The following is an 18,693-nucleotide window of genomic DNA, read 5'->3' as shown; positions in this document are numbered from 1 at the left end:
GGGGGTGCATGTGGGGTGACTGGGTGTGAGTTTGCATCTCAGTTCAACCCAGAATGGGTGAATTTCCATTTGCATAGGGAGGCTGGACACCGTTAGGTCGCAGTCGCCTGAGAAACTCTTGCAGAAGGTCAGGAGAACAGGAAGGTCTTCACAGATGGGCTCCATAGCATCTGATGGGTGAGGACAGCTGGCTGCAGAACAATTTGGATCGCAGGCCACTGCTGTGTGGTTTCAGAGCCCTTAGCACTTGCAGGTTAACCACCCAGGTGGGAGAGGTGTGTGGCTGTGGCGGGGGTGAATGGCCCTGCTTTGTTCAGCCTGTGACTGCGGGACATTTGGGAACACACAATAAGAAGGTTTTGTGTCTATACCTTGAAAAAATGCCCAAGGTGGTCTGGAGCTGTGGCTCATACCTGCAGTGCTTTGGAAGGCCGAGGTGGGAAGATCACTTGAGCCCAAGAGTTTGAGACCAGCCTGGGCAACACAGCAAGACTCTGTCTCTACAAGAAAATAAACACAATTAGTCAGGCATGGTGGTGTGCACCTGTAGTCCCCACTTCTTGGGAGGCTGAGGTGGGAGGATCACTTGAGCCTAGGATCCGAGGCTGCAGTGAGCTGTGATCAGACCACTGTACTCTAGCTTGGGCAACAAGCTTGTGTAGGTGTGTGTGGGGTGTAGGTGTGTAGGCGTGTGTGGGTGTGTGTGTGTACTGTGTGTGCAGGTTTGTAGGTGTGTAGGTGTGTGTGTAGGTGTATGTGTGTGCAGGTGTGTGCAGGTGTGAGTCAGGGTTGGCCAGGGGAGGGATGTGGCTAAGAAACAACCAAAAGTCATTCAGTGGGGTTTGTTGAGTCACATTTGTGGTCAGGCTGTAACAGAGTTTCTTGAGGATCCAACTGGGAAGTTGGGGATTTTCTGTGTGGCAGGTGCAACAGCAGCCTTCTTGGAGCCAGTCGATGTGTTCCGAAGGCCCACCTGTATCAGGCAGGCACAGTGCTTTGTGGCTTCTTGGCCTGTGTGGGCCAGCAGAGGAGCTGTGCTCAGACCACCCTGGAATTTTGAGCATCTCTTCCTCAGATCTGGCCTTTCCAGTCCAAGGTCCGGCAAAGCCAGCTCTTACTTTCAGCCAGTTAGTTCCTTCCTGCCCTCTGGCTTCCTGGCTGAGCTACCAACTTCTCTGCTGTCGGAAGTCCCATTTCTTCTTGGAGGCTTTTCCAATGCAAAGTCCCACAAACAGGTGCAGCACTGGCCCAGCCTTCCCCTCGCCTTGGTCTCCCTGTCTGTACCAGGTTGGGGGCTTCACGAGCTCTGAGGCCTTTTTGCTCTGGGGTCTTTCCCCTCAGTGTGAGTCTACCCTATCCTTGCGCACCTGTTAACTCTCGCCGTGGGTTTGCCACTGCCACTGGCTTCCCAGGGCGCAGGCCCAGGAGGGAGATGAAGCTGTGAGCCTGGTTCCCAGAGCCTGTACCTCCTGCCCTGAGGCTGCTCAGCTGTGTAGCCACAGAAAGACCACATGCGTCCTGCAGCCTGGAAAGGAGCACGTCATGGGGAATGTTGTGGAGGGGCTGGCGGTGGGGAGAGGAGAAGGTGGGGGGTTTCCAGGGTCGGGGGTCATGCAGGTGGGGATCACTGTGCCCAAGTGACAAGCCTGGACTCCGTCTTGACACCCCCATCCCTGCACCTTAGGGCCACTCCCAGGAAGTGGAAGGAGCTGTGTGTTTGAGGTCCCAGAAGGCACCGGGATGGACTCTGTCCACTGAGCCATCCATGGCCACCTCTGGGCCTGGCTTGTGTCTTCTTGGGCCTAGGGCTTGCTGCCTGGACATGTGAAACCTAAGCCTGGGGATAGGTGGGGGGCAGGGCTTGGCTTAGCTCTGGGAATTAAGGGCAGCCTCGTCCCCTCTGGGAGCCATGGTTGAGGGTCTAGAAGGAAGAGGAGGGGAGGGGGCCTGAGCATCCCCTGGAGTCCAGCAGAGCTGCCCCGGGCTAGGCTGTCCATCTCCTCTACCCTCTGCCTCACTCAGGTGCCTTGAGTTGTGGGGGCCGCAGGGGAGGGGAGTTGCAGGAGGACTGGTACCTCGCAGGGGTGCTGAAGAGGAGGGCCAGGAGGTCATAGCAGGACCTACTGAGGGAGAAGGATCTTGAGGTCAGAGTGGATGCTCCACCTCCTATTACACAGCCAATGCCTGGGTGGGCACAGGCTGGTGCCCTGGCCTCTAAGCCTTGGGATGGGGTGGCAGCCCCCAGCCCTCCTGCACTGCCTGACTGAGGGCCCTCTAGGCTTCCTCACCAAGGCTCCACAATGGAGTTGGGAAGGGCCGGGGTGGGACCTGTCAGCTTTTAGGGGGCCCTGGCTCCGGCTGTCTGCACTCAGAGGCCAGTGGAAACTGAAGTTCTGTTTGGCTCTGGCTGCCCCAAGCGTACTCCAGGCCTGGCTGCCTGGGACCCTGGCTGACCTGGGTGGGGACAGGAAAGGTGAAGGGTGCTGAGACACAGGACACAGGCCTGATCTCCCAACTAGCTGGCCCTCCAGGGCCACAAGGATAGGGCCAGAGGCAAGAGAGGGGTTGGTGCCGTTGGGGGCCGAGAATGGTGAGGCTGAGACATGCTTAAGATCCCCAAGGAGGCTGGGCGCAGCCTCCTTGTAATCCCAGCACTTTGGGAGGCCGAGGCGGGCGGATCACGAGGTCAGGAGATCGAGACCGTCTTGGCTTACATGGTGAAACCCCATCTCTACTAAAAATACAAAAAAAAATTAGCCGGGCATGGTGGCAGGCGCCTGTAGTCCCAGCTACTTGGGAAGCTGAGGCAGGAGAATGGTGGGAACCCAGGAGGCGGAACTTACAGTGAGCTGAGATCACGCCACTGCACTCCAGCCTGGAAGACAGAGCAAGACAAAAACAAAAACAAACAAACAAACAAAAATCCCCAAGGAGCCCCTGGGTCCTGGGTCCTAGAGCCCAGAGGGCTGTACTGGGAGGAGACAGGGGTGCTGGGGGGAGCAGGCTTTGGCACAGCTCAGATGGGCACTCCAAATTAAGGACCTGATACAGTTGAGAAAGGGGGGTCCCCATCCCTGCAGGTGACTGAGCAGATCACCTGGAGATGGGGGTGCTGCGTGTGGCAGCCCCAGGAGCCCTGGCTCTTGTCTGCCTTCCTGCTCCTTCCCCCAGCTGTCCGGCTGCCCAGATCAAAACACCTGGCCTGATGCCCTCCTTCAGGGCACAGGGTGTGGACCCCTCTCCTATCCATTGGAGGGATGCCTGGTGATGCCCTGCGTGGGTCCTGATACCTCTGCTGCATGTGCAATGCTGGGCAGCCTCCTTCCAAATTTTCATTTTATCCCTTAATTTAACTGGCACTTCCTGAGCACCCAGCTGGGGCCAGGCCTGTACTAGGCACTGCCAGCCCCGGCCCCTTTTTGGGGCCCAAAAGGCCCAGCACAGCCCCTCCCCCAGTGGTGGGACTGACTCCTGACCACCACGCTGGTGGGGGACTGCCTGCCAAGATGGTGCTCAAAGGATGTCCTGAGTAGGGAGGGGGGCTGGACATCAACTACAGGGTGAGGATGGAGAAGCCGGGCTCATGGCAGGGGATGCCCAGGGTGAGTGGCAGGGCTGCAGCCTGTGGGCCAGTGGGGAGTCACAGTCGGCTTGAGAGCAGGCTGGGGAGCTGCCAGCTTGGGTTTGGACAGCTCTCCCTGGCACCGAGGGGCAGGGAGCTTGGTGGGGTGAGGCTAGATGCAGGAGGGGCCTCGGAAAGGAGCTCCGAGGGGACAGGCAGGAGTGCAGCAAGGAGGCAGAGCTCAGTATCACCCACCCAGGTGGTTTGTCTGGCTTCCTTTATTAAGCGCCTACTGTGTGCCTGGCCTAGGCCCAGAGCTCGCGTCTCACCTCCATCAAGCCCCTGCCTCCTATGCCCCTTCCAAGGGGCACTTTTACTGTTCCTCATTTCACAGACAGGGCTGTGGTGGGAGCTGAGGGGCTGCAGGTCGGCCACGCCCTTGCCTCCTCCTCTTCCTGGTCCCCCAGCCCAAAGACGAGAGAACCTCAGGCTTGGCCAATGCCAGCCCTGGAAACTGGCTTCCCCAGGGCCACGCCCAGCACCCTGAGAGGCCATCTGAGGGCAGGCGATGGAGGAGGGGAGCCTGGCAGAGGAGTGGGTGCCCCGGGAAGCAGTAGCAGCCCCTCCCCCAGCCACCCCCAGCAGATGCTCTTGGCACCCATTGGACCCCGAGGACCTCAATAAGGGAACCCAATTTGGAGACAAAGGCCGGCTCTGCGGACAAACACTCACGGCTATCCCCAGCCAGAGCAGCCAGGCAGCCGCGGTGAGGCCACAAAGGGCCCGAAGAAAGGGGCCGCGGGAGGGGCCGTGAATGGGCCGGGGCTGCACATGCCACCGTTGCCCGGGCGACGGCCCTCTCGCAGAGAGGTCTGCCGGGCCATTGTCCGGGGCCCGCAGGACGTGCCACACACCAGATGGTCGTGTGCTGTCTAGGTCACTTATCGGGGGACAGAGTGAAGGAATGTGGCCGGCACGGCGGGCCGCGGCGCCATCTGTTCCCTAAGTCCGTGGGCACCGGCGGGCATTGAGCACCCGGCCGGCCGGGCCCAGCCTCCGCCACGGCTTTAATTAGCTAATTCCATAATTGGGCTTTATTTCAGGTAAATTGCATTTCACACCCGAGAGGGCTGCAATGGCCCGTCCAGGAGTGGAGTCCTCGGGCACTTTGTGCGCAGTCCATAATACAGACAACAAGGGCTGGGTGCCGGGGCCGCGCCCGGCCCAGATGGGCGGCCCCATGGAGCTCCCTGTGGGCCGGGGGCCTGGGGTGGGCGGCCGGGGCTGGGGGGCCTGGGCGCTGTGGAGGGCCCTGCTTTCCGGCCGGCATCTCCGGGTTTCCACAAATATTTACCCAACAAGGAAACAACAGTTCCTGCCTTTCAGTAACTGCTGCACCGGCTCCTCCCGGGTGGGTGCAGACCGGGGAAGCCTGAGAGGCCCTGTGCTGCCCCTCCACCTCGTCCATTCCGGTCAGTGCTGGCCAGGCCAGATGCCAAGGCCTATGGATTGGGGGCATGGGCCCGCGGGCTTGGCACCAGGTGGGACCTAGGGCCTTCCCCTCTGACAAGGGCTTCCACCTCTACTCCACACAGAAACCTGGGGCCCCTGTCCCTGCCACCTGCTGCTGGCCGCCTGCTGCCTCCAGTGGACTCAGGACAGCCCCATCCTTGAGATCTCAGATGCCCCAAGCCCTGGTAGCCTGAGACTTTGGGGTGGGCTCTGGAAAGAGGACAGAAGGGGGCTGCAGTCTTGAAGGATTGAGAAATGGTCCAATAGCTGAGGTACGGGCACAGCAGATGCACCTGCCCCGACTGAGTGTGTCTGTGCCGAGAGTGAGGCTCTCTTTCCGCCCCAGGAGAGGAGGGTCTCACAGCAAGCTGCTGGCACAGGGTCAGGGCGAGCAGGGTGGTGGCCCCTCTGTCCCACTCAGAGAACTGGACAGGCTAAGGGAGCATCATGTTACCAATGGGGAAACAGAGGCCTGGAGGAGGACAGGGGTGAGCATATGGGAGCCTCAGGGGCCCCAGGCCTTCCTTGCACCACACCCCATCCAGAGTCTAGCCCTTGGCATCCTGGGGAGTGGGCCTGGGTGGGGCCTGCTCCCAGAGTAGAGCATGTGGGTCCTTGGTCAAGGGCCACCCTGGCCTGGAAGGGGCAGACAGAGAGGTCCAGACAGAGCCCATCTGCCCCAGGGGCATAGAGTCTGCTGGAAGACAGGGAGTGACCACACTGTGACGGTACTCCATGGCCAGGGCCAGCCCAGGGCCCAGATCAGGAGCAACATCGCTGAGCTGGAGCCTTTGATGGCATCTTGCAGCCCCTCTGAACCCTTTGAACCCTGACCTCGGTACACGGACATAGTGTCCCTATTCCACGGCCACCTGGGCACTGCTTCCAGGGGGAACTGCAGGGGTCCTGTCCATGGGTGGGGATCTCCTGGGGAGGAAGCTACCCAGAGGCCTGCAGGCATCAGCAGGAGCTGGCCAGGGATGTGGAGGCCGAGCCCCAGTTTGTCCCAGAGACCCCATGGATGCCCCAGGAACCAAGGTGAGAGCAGTGCCCAGCCCAGCCTGTGATTCTCCACGTTTATTAGGAAAAGCTTGCACAATTAATAATCAAAATCACACTGTGAAACTCATTAAAACACAGATCCAAATCACCACAAATTATTGATTTCTATGCGATGTAATGCCCAGAAGGAACCCCTGTCCTATGTAGGAACCGTGACTTCTCTGCAGCTCAGCAGCTGGCGAGGGGAGGTGGCAGTCCCCTTCCGTGTGTTTGGCTGACTGCTGGGACTGGGAGAGGGGTTGGAGGCGGGAGTCCCACGCAGAGCGGGGTTGGGGGCAGGGAGGTAGGGCTCCTCTCCAGCTAGGAAGAGCTGGCAGGCTAACCCAGGGAAGTGGGCGTTCCCCCCACTCAACCACGTGCCCTGGGGAAATGGTGAGACTGTTCCTCCTGCTGGTAGCTGGGGGCCCAGGAGCAGTCTCCACAGTCTTCCGCCCATGGGGTCAGCATTTCCTGAGAGTGAGGGAGCCAGCCACAGGCCCTCCAAATGGGGTCCTGGGCTTTTATTGCCGGTGGCCCTGTAGCCAGCGTGGGCTGGTCCTGCCCTGCCTGTGTCTGGCAGGGTCCTGGATTTGAGGCTGGGGTCCAGAGGTTGCTCTGTCTTCCCTCAGGAAGCCCCCTGGGCCAAGCAGGGTGGGCCTGCACTCAGCCTGTGCTACTTCCTGATCATACATGGGCCAGGCCCGGTGCCCTGCCACTGGGTCCCAACCACCATGCCAGAGACGTCAACATCACCATGTGGGGGGCCAGGGCGCTAGGGGTAAAACTCAGACCTGAGATGGGTTCCCCACACCCAGCCAACTTCTAGTACCCACCGACCAGGAAGAGGTGGCCTTGCTGAGCCCCCAGGCTCAGGCTGTGCTGGACAGCATGGTCCACGGGGTATTGGGGCCTCCGAGAGCCAGGCTCTTCTCTCTGGGCCTTTCAGGAGGTGGCCACCTTCAGAGAGGGCCAGGTGGGGCCGCCCTTGGCCTCCCCTCTGAGGCCCACCCCCCAGCCCCAACCCCCCATCAGGACCCCTCATCGGGGCCCCTCCTGGGCACGGTCAGCTGCTCGTAGGTGGGCAGGGCATTGCTGGGCAGGAAGAGCTCAGGGTCGACGGAGCCGCCACTGCCGCAGGGCTGGGTGACGTGCACCCCGTCCTCTCTGGGGGGGCCGCCACTGCCTGGGGGGCTGCCACCGTGCAAAGAGAGCAGCTGGTGAAGCATGTCGGTGATGAGTGCCAGCCTCTGGTCCAGCTGCGTCACCTGTGGGGACAAAGGCAGACGAGAGAGTCAGTGGTGGGAAGCAGCCAGGTGTGTAGACAGCCTCAGGGGCCGGGGAAGGGAAGGTGCCAACCATTTCTGCAAGTGTGTGCTGTATGCAGGCAGCACGCATGTGTGCACCCTATGTCTGCAAGGCCCTCGGTCACGCCCGTGTGTGTGCGAGGAATGTGCATGTGTGCCCATTGGAGTCCATCCCATGCGTGCGGGAGTCCCTGTGTGTCCACAGGCATGTAGGCTCAGGGTCAGGAGCTCTCCTCTGCTCCTCCTCTGCTCCCCAGGCTGGCTGGCCTTCTGTGCCACATCCCCACATGGCAGGGTCTGTAGCAGGGACCCGGACTTGGAATTCTTGGGTTTGCGGCAGCCTTTGGCTTCTTGAGGCCAGGCTTGGGGACCTTTGGGTTAAGGGTCAAGAAAGGCTGGGGGGGCCGGGCGCGGTGGCTCAAGCCTGTAATCCCAGCACTTTGGGAGGCCGAGATGGGCGGATCACGAGGTCAGGAGATCGAGACCATCCTGGCTAACATGGTGAAACCCCGTCTCTACTAGAAATACAAAAAACTAGCCGGGCGACCTGGCGGGCGCCTGTAGTCCCAGCTACTCGGGAGGCTGAGGCAGGAGAATGGCGTGAACCCGGGAGGCGGAGCTTGCAGTGAGCTGAGATCCGGCCACTGCACTCCAGCCTGGGCGACAGAGCGAGACTCCGTCTCAAAAAAAAAAAAAAAAAAAAAAAAAAAAAAAAAAAAAAGAAAGGCTGGGGGCTGTGTCTACTCTGTCTGGAGGAGAACTGGACAGAGGGCAGAGTTCAGCAAGGCTGGCTCATGGGCAGGGCCTGGGGTGGTTGAGGAGGCAGAGGCCTTGGGCCTTGCCTGGGTGCAGGGGATGCCCCTGCTGGGCCACTACCAGGAGGGGCTTACAGGGACACAGGGGGCTTGTGCCTCTGCGATGCTTTCTGCAATGGGGTAGGGGTGGGGTTTTTTGTCATCCCCCAGGAACCACCATGCCCTTTCTTTAACCTGGCAGGGACAGCACCATTTTCCCAGACACCATCTGCACCCACATTCTGTGGTCAAAGCAGTGCCCCAGAGCGTGCCCTCTGGCTAGCCATGTGGCCTCCACCTTCTCAGGGGCTGGTTCTGCAGTGAGCTATGTGCCAGGGTGGCTGCCCTGCAAAGCTGGCAGGGAGGTCAAGGCAGGACAGAACCCGAGATGCACCCGGCGCACAGAGTAGGTGCTCAGAGGCCTTGCAGGGCTGCAGAGTCAGCAGAGAAGCCAGGTGGTCTGAGAGCTCCTTGGAAGGACAGCACCGCTGGGGAATGAGGCGGGAGCCCAGCCCTGGGTGGGAAGTGGTCCTCCAGCCTTGATGGGGAGACTGGAAGACCCTGGCCGGCAGGCCGGCACCCTCAGAGCAGGTGCTGGGTGAAGCAGGGCCAACCCCAAGGGCAGACTAGGGCAGGTGAGGGAGTCCAGGTTGGGGACCCCTCTCCCTAGGAGGGTGGACCTGGGGGCCCCAGCATCAGGGAGGGTTCGGGGAGGGCGTACAGCTCTGTTGGTGGCCACAGGAGACAGGGCTGGTCCTTCAGCCTGTGGTGTTCTTGCAGGAGAGCCCCTCAGCGTACTCTGTGGAGAATGAAGTAGACCCTTCCCCACCATGGGTACCTGGAGGCCTGGAAAGACCTAGAAGTGGTGTGGGAGGGGCAACCAGATTAGCACCGGACAAGGGCTGAACAGCAGAGCTGCTTCAGGGAAACATGTGGTTCCAGAGAAAGGCACCAAGATGACTCAGCCACAACAATGACAGCCACTGGCCCTAAGGACAGGCAGCAGGCGGGAGCTGGCCTGGTCCCCCTGGCCGTGCACTTGAGGTGTCTGCACCCTAGCTGCTCCAGGCAGGCCTTGTCCCTCATGCACCCGGCCCCACTGCTGATCCAGCTGGATAGGCTTGGGGCAAGGTGTGGGCCAGGGCTGGGTTCTGTGCGGGTAAGACCACCACAGGGAAGATGCTGCTGGGTGACGTGGGCACAAGCCCCGAGATGGCCAGAGAGGGAGCAAGCAGTTTGCCAGGGTCCAGGTGGGCCCAGGCCAGCTTCAAAGGCTGGGTGCTGTGGTCATCACCCACAGCACCTACCACAGAGGCTGAGCATGGTAAGGAAGAGGTGGCCAACAGGGTGCTGTGAGAGGCTGAGATGAGAGGGGGGCGCCTGCCTAAGTGGGGTCGAGCATCTGTCTAGAAGGCTAGCCAGGCAACCTCCACCTGGGAGGTGGGACTGTGCCCTGCCCAGAGCAGGAGTCCAGGGGACCCACTCCCAGCCCTGGGTGGTGGGGGCTGCAGTGTGGAGGTTCCCCGGCTCCCCTGTGGTTCTGCCTTGCAGGTATGGGGTGAGTCTGAGACCCACCTGTCCCGAGCACAAGGGCAGGTGTACGTCCAAGGTCTGACGGTTCAGGCCAGAGGGAGCCCCATCTTTTATTTTTCCCAGATAAACCTGATGTGAAGCCTGGACTATGGAGGAACAGGGTGCAGGACTTCGGTGGTTTGGCAGGGGCAGGGACCAAGGCCATCCACCGGGGCCCCTCACACCCAAGGACCTGCCAGCACTTGAGGGCTCTGCAAAGCCACTTGGGGACCAGCCACAGAGGTCCACACCCCATCCCACAGATGTAGACACTGAGGCCCAGGAAGAGGGTCAGGGTCACTGGCTGAGAGTGCTATGTCTCCCATCCTGTCCCCACAGCTCCCACCCCAAGGCTCCATCTTGAGACCGTGGAGTTGCCATGGGGGAGGACACAGTGTCAGGCAGGGAGCTGGTAAGAGCGGAAGGCAGGATGGGGCAGGGCCTCTGGGAGGGGGACTGGCCTGAGGTCTTGTTCTTGTTTACCCACACCCTGACCCCTGTGTCTCCTGCTGCCGGCAGGACCAGCCCGTCTCAGTCCCAGGACCTGCTCATGCCTGGCAGGAGGCATGGGAGGTTGCTCAGCCTTCAGGGTGCACATGAGGAAACTGAGGCCCAGAGATTTACGAGAGCATAGCAGATCAAAGGTGCAGCCAGCCTGGGTCTTTGAGGGCAAAGCCTGGGTTTGTGTCCTGGGGCCCACCTCAGCTCCCTGAACCCCGCATGCTGGTAGCGTTGAACGAGGCTTGCTCTGCATGGCTTACTGTCACTAACTGTGCAGGCCCCAGCTTGGGTATCAATTGGTTTGGCATTAATTAAAGCACCAAATACATCACAGATGAACATTTGTGGTTTCATAAATTTTCACTTTACGGCACTTGAACATCTGTCCAAGTCCCACATGTGCTAATGGGCGTGGAGGCCTTCACAGGGTATTCTTGGGACAGAAGGAGACAGTGGGTGTCAGGGCCACAGGCAGGGTGTGCAGGCTGAGGGTGTGGCTGGTGCCAGCGCTCGGTCCTGAGCCACCTTGGTGACAGCTCCTCCCGGCAGGGAGCTTCGGCACTGTGTAGAGAGGCACTCAGCCACCTTAGGGGTAGGGAGGCAGCCACAGGGCCAAGCTTGTCTCTGACTGACACTGAAGGGCTCCCTGAAGCTGCCTGGGCCAGCACCAGCCCATGCCTGGCTCTGGCTGGTCCCAAGCTCACCTCAACTGCTGCCTGTGCCAACTGGGGCTTTGAGGGACTGTCTGGGGTCTTTGGCCCCAGAGACATGCTCTCATCATCCCAGTTGCTAGTGATAGAGGTCCCAGGGGTGGGCCAGGATGTGGGCTGGATGCCCAGGGCAGGTCCACAGTCTGATACATCCTGATGCTGCCCCTCTTGTGGGAAGGGCCCAGGCCTGGGCTACAGGTGGCTCCTCTGCAGCCCCAGAGACTTAGCTCTGACTCAAGCACTTGTTACAGCCTGCTTCCCTGAAGGCTCCCACCCCACCACTCTGCAGGCAAGGTGCCTTCATCTTGCTGGCATGTTTGGTTTTGGTGGTGATGGAGGAGCCTGAGAAGCACCTCGCATGGCCAAAGCCATACCCCACTCACAGGGAGGTGCATCCGGGCAGGTGTCATCGGGGAGCTGCTGCCCTTGGGGAAGGCAGTGCATGCTCCAGGCACTGGGGCCGGTTCCCCAAGAACTGCTGGGACAGATCAATTTTGGGGATCTCGGCCCCCGCCATTATTTGCAATTTGATAGTGATTAAAAGGCAAGGCAGACAAAAGCTGCTTTGTGCCCGGCCTGCACTCACCAAATTAATAACCATAAGAGACCTATGCAGCCCTCGGAAGAGAAAAAAGCAATTAGAATAACAGCTAGTTAGAGAGCCCCGGGCGGCCGGCAATCAAACCCAAGGCGACGGGGATTCCTGTTTGATGTGGTTATGAATTTGTTTTCAAAAGAAAATCTTGAAAAAGAGTCTTTCAAGGGAAATTTTTGCAGAACCTGCCCGGCCTTGATCCCCGCCTAGGACCGCCAAAGGCCCTGGCCTCATGGATGCCAGACTGGACAGGGACAGGCGGGAGAGGCCGGGCACACCTGCTGCTCCCAGGGTGGGGGTCCTGTGCTCTGCCTGGGCTGTAGCTCCCCAGGAGGCAGCAAAGTCACTGCTCCCTCTAGCATCCTTGTTGGGCAGTGTCAAGACCAGGCAGGGCCTCCCTGGGGCCCTCTGTGGGGTCACAGGGCAAAGGTTACCTTGGCCTTCCTCCTGTCTGCCCTGAGGAACCCATAGTTACTAAGCCACTCTCAGGGCGGTATCTAGAATGCTTAATACTAGGCTCCGAGCAATCGGATGCCAGCCCCGGCTCCCGCGTGGAGCCGGGCACAAGCGGCAATAGGTCACAGCACGTGGTAAGGTCACAGTTCATGGCAGGGCGCGACGTGATTGTGTTTGACTTTGCTTTAGTGCTTCCGTTCTTGGACAAAAGTCGACCGTGTTTCTCACTGCTGAGGTTTTACTGCCAGGCCCTTGGGCAGCTGCCCTGCTGGAGCTTGCTGTGCTGTGGCCAGTGGGAGATGGCCTCAGAACCTGCCACACTGCTGCAGGGCCCTGGGCACGCAGGCTGGCTGGGACACGGCACCTCCTCATGGGAGTGTGCAGGCAGGCGTGTGTGTGCTGTAGCGGGTCTGGGGTCAGACTGCCTCTGCCGCTTTCCAGCTGGGTGACCTTGGTCAAGTCACTTTTGCTTCTCTGAACCTCAGTTTCCCTGCCTATAAAACGTGGCAGCTGTAGCATCTTCCCCAGGAGGATGCTGCGGGGATCAAGTGGACTGAGGCATGAAGACACCAGAGGCAGAGCGTGGTGCTCAGTGCACGGCGAGCCACCCAATGACCATGATCATTAGGGATTCCTCGAGTGCACGTACAGTCGCAGATGTGTGCCTGTGACCTGAGGCCAAAGGAGCATTGCTGTGCACATGGGAGGCATGCTAGGTGAGCCGGCACATGTGTACCTCATACGCACCTGGGGCTGTATGAGAGTGTGGGACACTGTGCAAGAACGCAGGAACCACCCTGCCCGTGATCTTGCACAATTCCCTTCACTTTCCATTAGGTTGTTCTCTGAGTTGCCCAAGGGTTGGAGTGCACCTGCCTGCACCCCCAGGCCTGTGGGCCTTTGTGTGTGCTACAGAGGTGAGCACCCCTTGCAAACCATCACAGGGGTTGGGGGTGCTGCTGGGACAAAGCTGCGTGGAGAGCAAGCAGCAAGTCCCCCGCACGGGTGCTTGGGCAGGTACCAGGCGTCCTCTCCTAATGGGGAGACAGATGGCACTGAGTCTGGGACCCATGGTCACACACATACCAGCTGCTCCACCTGTCCCCCAAAGCCCTCCACCTGGGCAGTGTCCAGGCTGGGTGTGAGTCTTGGCCCAGAGAGTCGAGTGTCGTGGCAGCCCCTGTGCTCAGGCTCGGGACTGGCGCCTGCGGTGGGACTGAATTGGCAGGCACTGAGGTGAGTGTGGCCGCTCAGAGGCTGCAGACCAAAGCCTCATCCTTGCTGCTGTCCCTGGTGTCTCACTGGTGTCTGCTGAGCAGCCAGAGGAAGCTCTGCTGTGGCTGGGGACCCACACTGCTCACGGTCAGTTACATCCTCAGCGGGTCCTCGGCACAGCACAACCACGTGGCGGAGGCCTGGTCAGCACCACCCCAACACCCTTCCTGGGGCTGCTGCTGCCTGGCTGGCCCTCACTGACCACCCCCCAGGAGTGGGGTTGCCTCCCTCTGAGAGAGGGCCAGGATGGTGAAAGACCCTTCCCCCTGCTGCTGACATCCACTTTTGCCAGCCTCTGCCCACCGACAGATGCTTGGCCCCCCAAGGGTCTGAGGGGCGCCATGTCCCTGGCTGACCGCTGTGGGGGATGCCTCGGGATCATCACCACATGACTCTGGTTCCCTTCCTGGGACCTCGGTTAGGATGTCTCCGTCAGCTATTTGCTCTCTCCAGGGGCTGCAAGGCATGCAGGCCACCGGCCCCGCAGCTCAGCGTGTCCCAGCGGGAGCTCAGATGCCTCCCAAGCCGGCCCGAATCCTGTATCCACAGGGTAAAACCAACTACCCAGCGTCCCTGGTGTGTGCCTGGTGTCTGCGGCTCTCTGGTCTGGAGCGTGTGCTCTGAGCCTGCCCCCCACGCCCCTTGCCCAGGCTTGCGGCATCTTCTGCCTGGGCCGTCATAACTGCCTTGCCATGTGGCTATGCCCCCAACCTGTCCACCGCTTGCTCCAGGCAACAGCCAGCCTGAGCCTTCCCTCCCAGCCTGGGCCAAATCCTTCTGCAGAATTCCCACTGGATGGGGAGTAAAATCCAGTCTCCTTCTGCAGTGCCCCCAGGGGTGTCTCCTCCGCTGGCCCCTCTCCAGCACTTAGCATGTCCATCTCAACTGGGCCCTGGGGCCTTTGCACCCGCTGTTGCCTCTGCCTGTTGCTTTGTATAACCTTAGCTCAAAATCCTGGGTGGCCTCCTCATCTCGTCTCTCCCTGTGTTCCTCGAAGCCTTCACCACTCCCCGAAATGTCCTCATTTATTGATCTCCTTGCTTGGCGTTTTGCCACCAGCTGGAGGCCCAGCTCTAGGCCGGACAGTCACCGTCTTAACCCCAGACAGTCTTCCAGAGCCTGGAGCCTAGAAGGTGCCCAGTAAACACATGGAGGGTAGAGTTGGTGCTGCACAAATGTTTGTTGAATTAGTAAGTGAGGCCCTGGCCAATTTCCTGGGGCCCCAAGGCTGGAGCGAGGGGGCAGAAGCCCCCTAAGCCCACTCCCTTCCAGGGTGGGTGCTGGGCAGAGAAGCTGAGGCTGGGACTGGGCCTTTTCACGTTCATTGATTTGTAAGGACTCTGTATGTTAAGAAAGATGTCAAGTACACATCACACATGTTTTTCCCTAGTGTGCTATTTGTCTCGTGTATGGGTTTATGGCATTTATTATTTTTTTGTTTTGCCACACAGAGGTCTTCCTTATGGTTTCACTTTTTCACGTGGTCAAAGCCATCCATCTTTTCCTTTATGCCTTCTCATCCTGTGCGTGCTTGGAAGGGTCTCCTCCATTCCAACGTCAAAATCTTTTTTCCTAATATTTTTTTGATTTGTGTTTTACCCTTAAATCTTTGAATCGCATGGGATTGATTCTGACCTACAGACTTAACTTTGGCGGGTTATCCTGTTGATATCCCACCACTTATGGCATGATCTACCTTTTCCCCACTGGATTCGAATGTTCTTTTTGTATATCACTGACCTTGAACAACACAAGTTTGAACCGTGCGAGTCCACTTCTACGCGAATTTTCTTCCTCCTCCATCACCCCAGGCAGTAAGAGCCACCCCTCCCCGCCCCCGCCCCCAGCTAACTCAACGTGAAGATGACGAGGTTGAAGACCTTTACAACGAGCTGCTCACACTGAATGAATATCTCTTCTCTTCCTATGGTTGTCTTAATAACATTTTTTCTCTAGCTGACTTTATTGGAATACATGAAGCATATAAAATATGTGTTAATTGATTGTTTATGTTATTGGTAGGGCCTCCGGTCCACAGGAAGCTGTTAGTGAAGTTTCTGGGGAGTCAAAAGTTATACATGGGGCCGGGCGCGGTGGCTCAAGCCTGTAATCCCAGCACTTTGGGAGGCCGAGACGGGCGGATCACAAGGTCAGGAGATCGAGACCATCCTGGCAAACACGGTGAAACCCCGTCTCTACTAAAAAAAAAAAAAAATACAAAAAACTAGCCGGGCGAGGTGGCGGGCGCCTATAGTCCCAGCTACTCGGGAGGCTGAGGCAGGAGAATGGCGTGAACCCGAAAGGTAGAGCTTGCAGTGAGCTGTGATCCGGCCACTGCACTCCAGTTTGGGCGACAGAGCGAGACTCCGTCTCAAAAAAAAAAAAAAAAAAGTTATACATGGGTTTCTGTTGGAGCACTTTGGGGGTCGGTGCCCCAACCCCGCGTTGTTCAAGGGTCGACGGCACAAAGTTCCTGCACGTCTTCATGTACTTTGGCGTCTGTGCAGAACTGTCCTAGTGATCGCTCTTGTACATGCTTTGATACTGGGGGCGAGGGCCCTGCTGTCTGGAGGTGAAAGACGGCAGGCTCGTTCTGCTGTCCAGTCGGGGAGCGGCGAGGGGAGCCAGAACCTGCCCTCTCCCAGGTGACCTCATAACCTCCCCTCTTGTCCCCCTGGTCAGAGAGGTCTCGCTCCTCTGCTAAGAACCGGGAGAAGGCCTCTTCTTTGTACTCTGAGCAAACAACAAAGTGCGTACCATGGCTGTGGGGGCTGAGGGATTCCAGCCCCTGATGCCTCCCCTCCCCCAGCTGGCTCCAGCCACCAGAGCCTCCCCTCTCTTCCTCTCGGCCTGGACGCCTTCCTAGATTCTCCCTCGGCTCAGCCCTCACCTCGTCATAGCCCTCAGGGCTCTACGTGTGCCGTGTCTGCTGACACGAGCCGGTGCCACATGGCCCCATGCTCTTGGACATTTAGCCACCTCCCTCCCTCTCTGCATCTGGGTTGGGGCTGACATTTATGCCAGAGCCAGAGCTGTCACGTCCACAATCTCCCAGCCCTGCAGAGGCTGCTCCGTGCGGACATTCATGGCAACTTCAGAGTGGGGACAGAGGTCTTGGAGGGAGTCAGTGGCAGAGCCAGGGAGGCCCACATGGCACATCACTCCCTGGGTAGCACTGGAGCCCCTTTGCCCTCCTCCCTTGGAAGGGGCCTGGGCAGGGGTGCCCAGGTGCACCCAGATGCCAGGGAGCTGCCTCACTGCCAGGCAGGTGGGAGGCGGTGGGGAAGCCCCAGGCTGGGATGGGGTCTTCAGTCTCCCCAAGGGCTGGCCCGTCCCTAGCTTGGCCTCAGGAGCATCCTGCTGGCAGATGCCAGGTGGGGGCGGCTCTGTCCAAGAGCCCGGGTCAGCTGCCCACCTGTCCACCTAGGTGGGGCTGGTCCCACCGGCCGCTGTTTGGGGGCCAGGAGGGCTGGAATGTAGGGCAGGCTGGAGGCCCAGGAGCTGTGTTTGTGCTGGCGGCAGGCACAGGCCCCACCTGCATTTGATTCTCTGCCGCTGCCTCCTGAGCTGCCCCCTCTGGCGAGCCCATGGAGGCCCAGAGGCCAGGGGACACCAGGCAGAACACTTTGTTCAGGGAGCCAGCGAGCACTCTGCTGCCTCAGCCAAACCCCAGCCCAGCCACGGGGGCAGGTAGGCAGGGGAAGCCAGGGCTGCCTGGCCACTCCCGCATCATTGCTCCAGGTCTGCCCACACTGGCCTTGCTGCCCCCACATCCTCCCCTACCCTGGGCCCTCAGCCACTTCCTGGGCCATCTGGAACTCCTGAGTGCACCAGCCCCTAGGACCCCAGCAATGCCCCTCGCTGTCCCCAGAAAACCACAAGCAGACCTTAGATACTTCATCTAGCCTCCCTTTCCCAGCCCAGCAGGGTGGCCCCATTCCACTGGAAGTCAGACCCCTGTCGTAGGCTCTAACCCTCAGTGGCTCTGGATAAATGCCAGAGTCCACTCCCAACCCTGTGGTCTGGCCCAGCCCCCATCCCTGGCCTCACTCTGCAGCCTGCTTCCCAGTGCCCCGGTCCCTGGTCCCCAGCCCCAAGCCTGCTTCCTTCTTTCCGAATGCTGTTTCACACTCCTCCAGGTGCCTGACCAGCATGGAGATAGTTGTGCACCTGTCCCCCGACCCCGCCAGTGGATGTGAGCCATGTGAGGTCAGTCTGGCTTCCTTCTGTCCCCCACCTCTGCCTGCCCAATCCCTACTGGTGGCGTTTGCTTCTCAGAAGTAGAATCCCTTCCTGAAATTGCCCTTGGCATGCAGCAGGTATACCCCAAATATTCCTGGACGTAGGCCGGAACATTTCTGGGCTGGCTCCCTCTGTCTGTTGCCACCATTTTTCTCTAAGATCAAGGCCTCTGAGGCCCGTGACCCCTTCTCCTTCCTGCAGACAGAGAAAGAACCTGCTGATCTCCTACACAATGTCCACTCGCTAGGTGAGGACCCTTGAGGCTTCCCTGCTGTTCTCCAGATACAGCCTTGGTACCAGCCTCAGCTGAGGGTCCCTTGCCTCGGGCCCCTGTGGTCCCCTTGGCACTGCCCTTGTTGCCCCAGAGCCAGTTTCCTCTGGTTCCTACTTCAGGACCCTCACATGGGCTGGCCCTGCCTCCTGGAGCACCCACCCCTCTCCTTAGCCTCCAGGTCCTTCTCATTCTCCAGGCCCCAGGTGAGGGTCTCCTTGGTGAGCCCCCCTCCCTTCCCCCTCCTGGTCTGGCTGTGGTCACTTCCCCTGCTTTCCATCCCCCACCTCTGTCTGTCTGGTCCCTACTGGTGGTGTTTGCTTCTTAGAGGCTGCCTCTCCGAGGGCAGGGCACTGCACAGTTCAATGGCCTCTTGCCCACTGGGAGACCCGGGCCTTGGTCACCTTTCGAGCAGGGAGGGACTGGTGAGTCTGTTCTGTGGCACAGTGCAGCCTGGGGGCTCAGGCCGGGGCGTGTCTGGGAACAGAGGCTGTGAGTGCAGGGCAGGCTCTCCTGGGCCCCAGGCCACTCCCTGGGCCTGAAGGGAGGGGCTCAGGGGAAGGATGAGGCCCCTGGTCCCCAGCTCCCTGGGCAGTACCGAGAGGCCTCTGGCCACCTCTGTCCCCCAGCATCGGCCACGCCCACAGCCTGCTGTGTTCTCCCTCCACCCAGGCCTCTCCCAGGGCGCTCTTGGCTGTCCCTGCTGGCTCAAGACTGTGTCCTCTTTCTGCACACTCGAGATGCTGCCCAGGGAGCTCCCAAACATGCACACTATGTGAGCCTCTTCCTCAGCCCCACGTGCCCCACCTTGCCCATCCCCAGGAGAGGGCCGCCATGCCCCGTGCCCCCAGCCCTCGG

At 59.8% G+C, this 18,693-nt stretch overlaps 1 protein-coding gene across 3 annotated transcripts in view; it reads right to left on the bottom strand.

Annotated features, from left to right (window-relative positions):
* Window positions 1-6,135: 6,135 nt before the first annotated feature.
* Window positions 6,136-18,693, bottom strand: part of KCNQ1 (potassium voltage-gated channel subfamily Q member 1) — a 403,636-nt gene continuing 391,078 nt past the window's right edge. For all 3 annotated transcript variants that reach the window (XM_030917976.1, XM_030917975.1, XM_030917977.1), the window contains exon 16: window positions 6,136-7,380. In XM_030917976.1, coding sequence (XP_030773836.1) covers window positions 7,223-7,380 — 158 coding nt within the window. In that variant the 3' untranslated portion in view covers window positions 6,136-7,222. The remainder of the gene's footprint in view (window positions 7,381-18,693) is intronic.

This window comes from Rhinopithecus roxellana, chromosome 15 (assembly GCF_007565055.1).
Source record: "Rhinopithecus roxellana isolate Shanxi Qingling chromosome 15, ASM756505v1, whole genome shotgun sequence".
Lineage (NCBI taxonomy): Eukaryota > Metazoa > Chordata > Mammalia > Primates > Cercopithecidae > Rhinopithecus > Rhinopithecus roxellana.
This window is presented reverse-complemented; position numbering and strand designations above follow the sequence as displayed.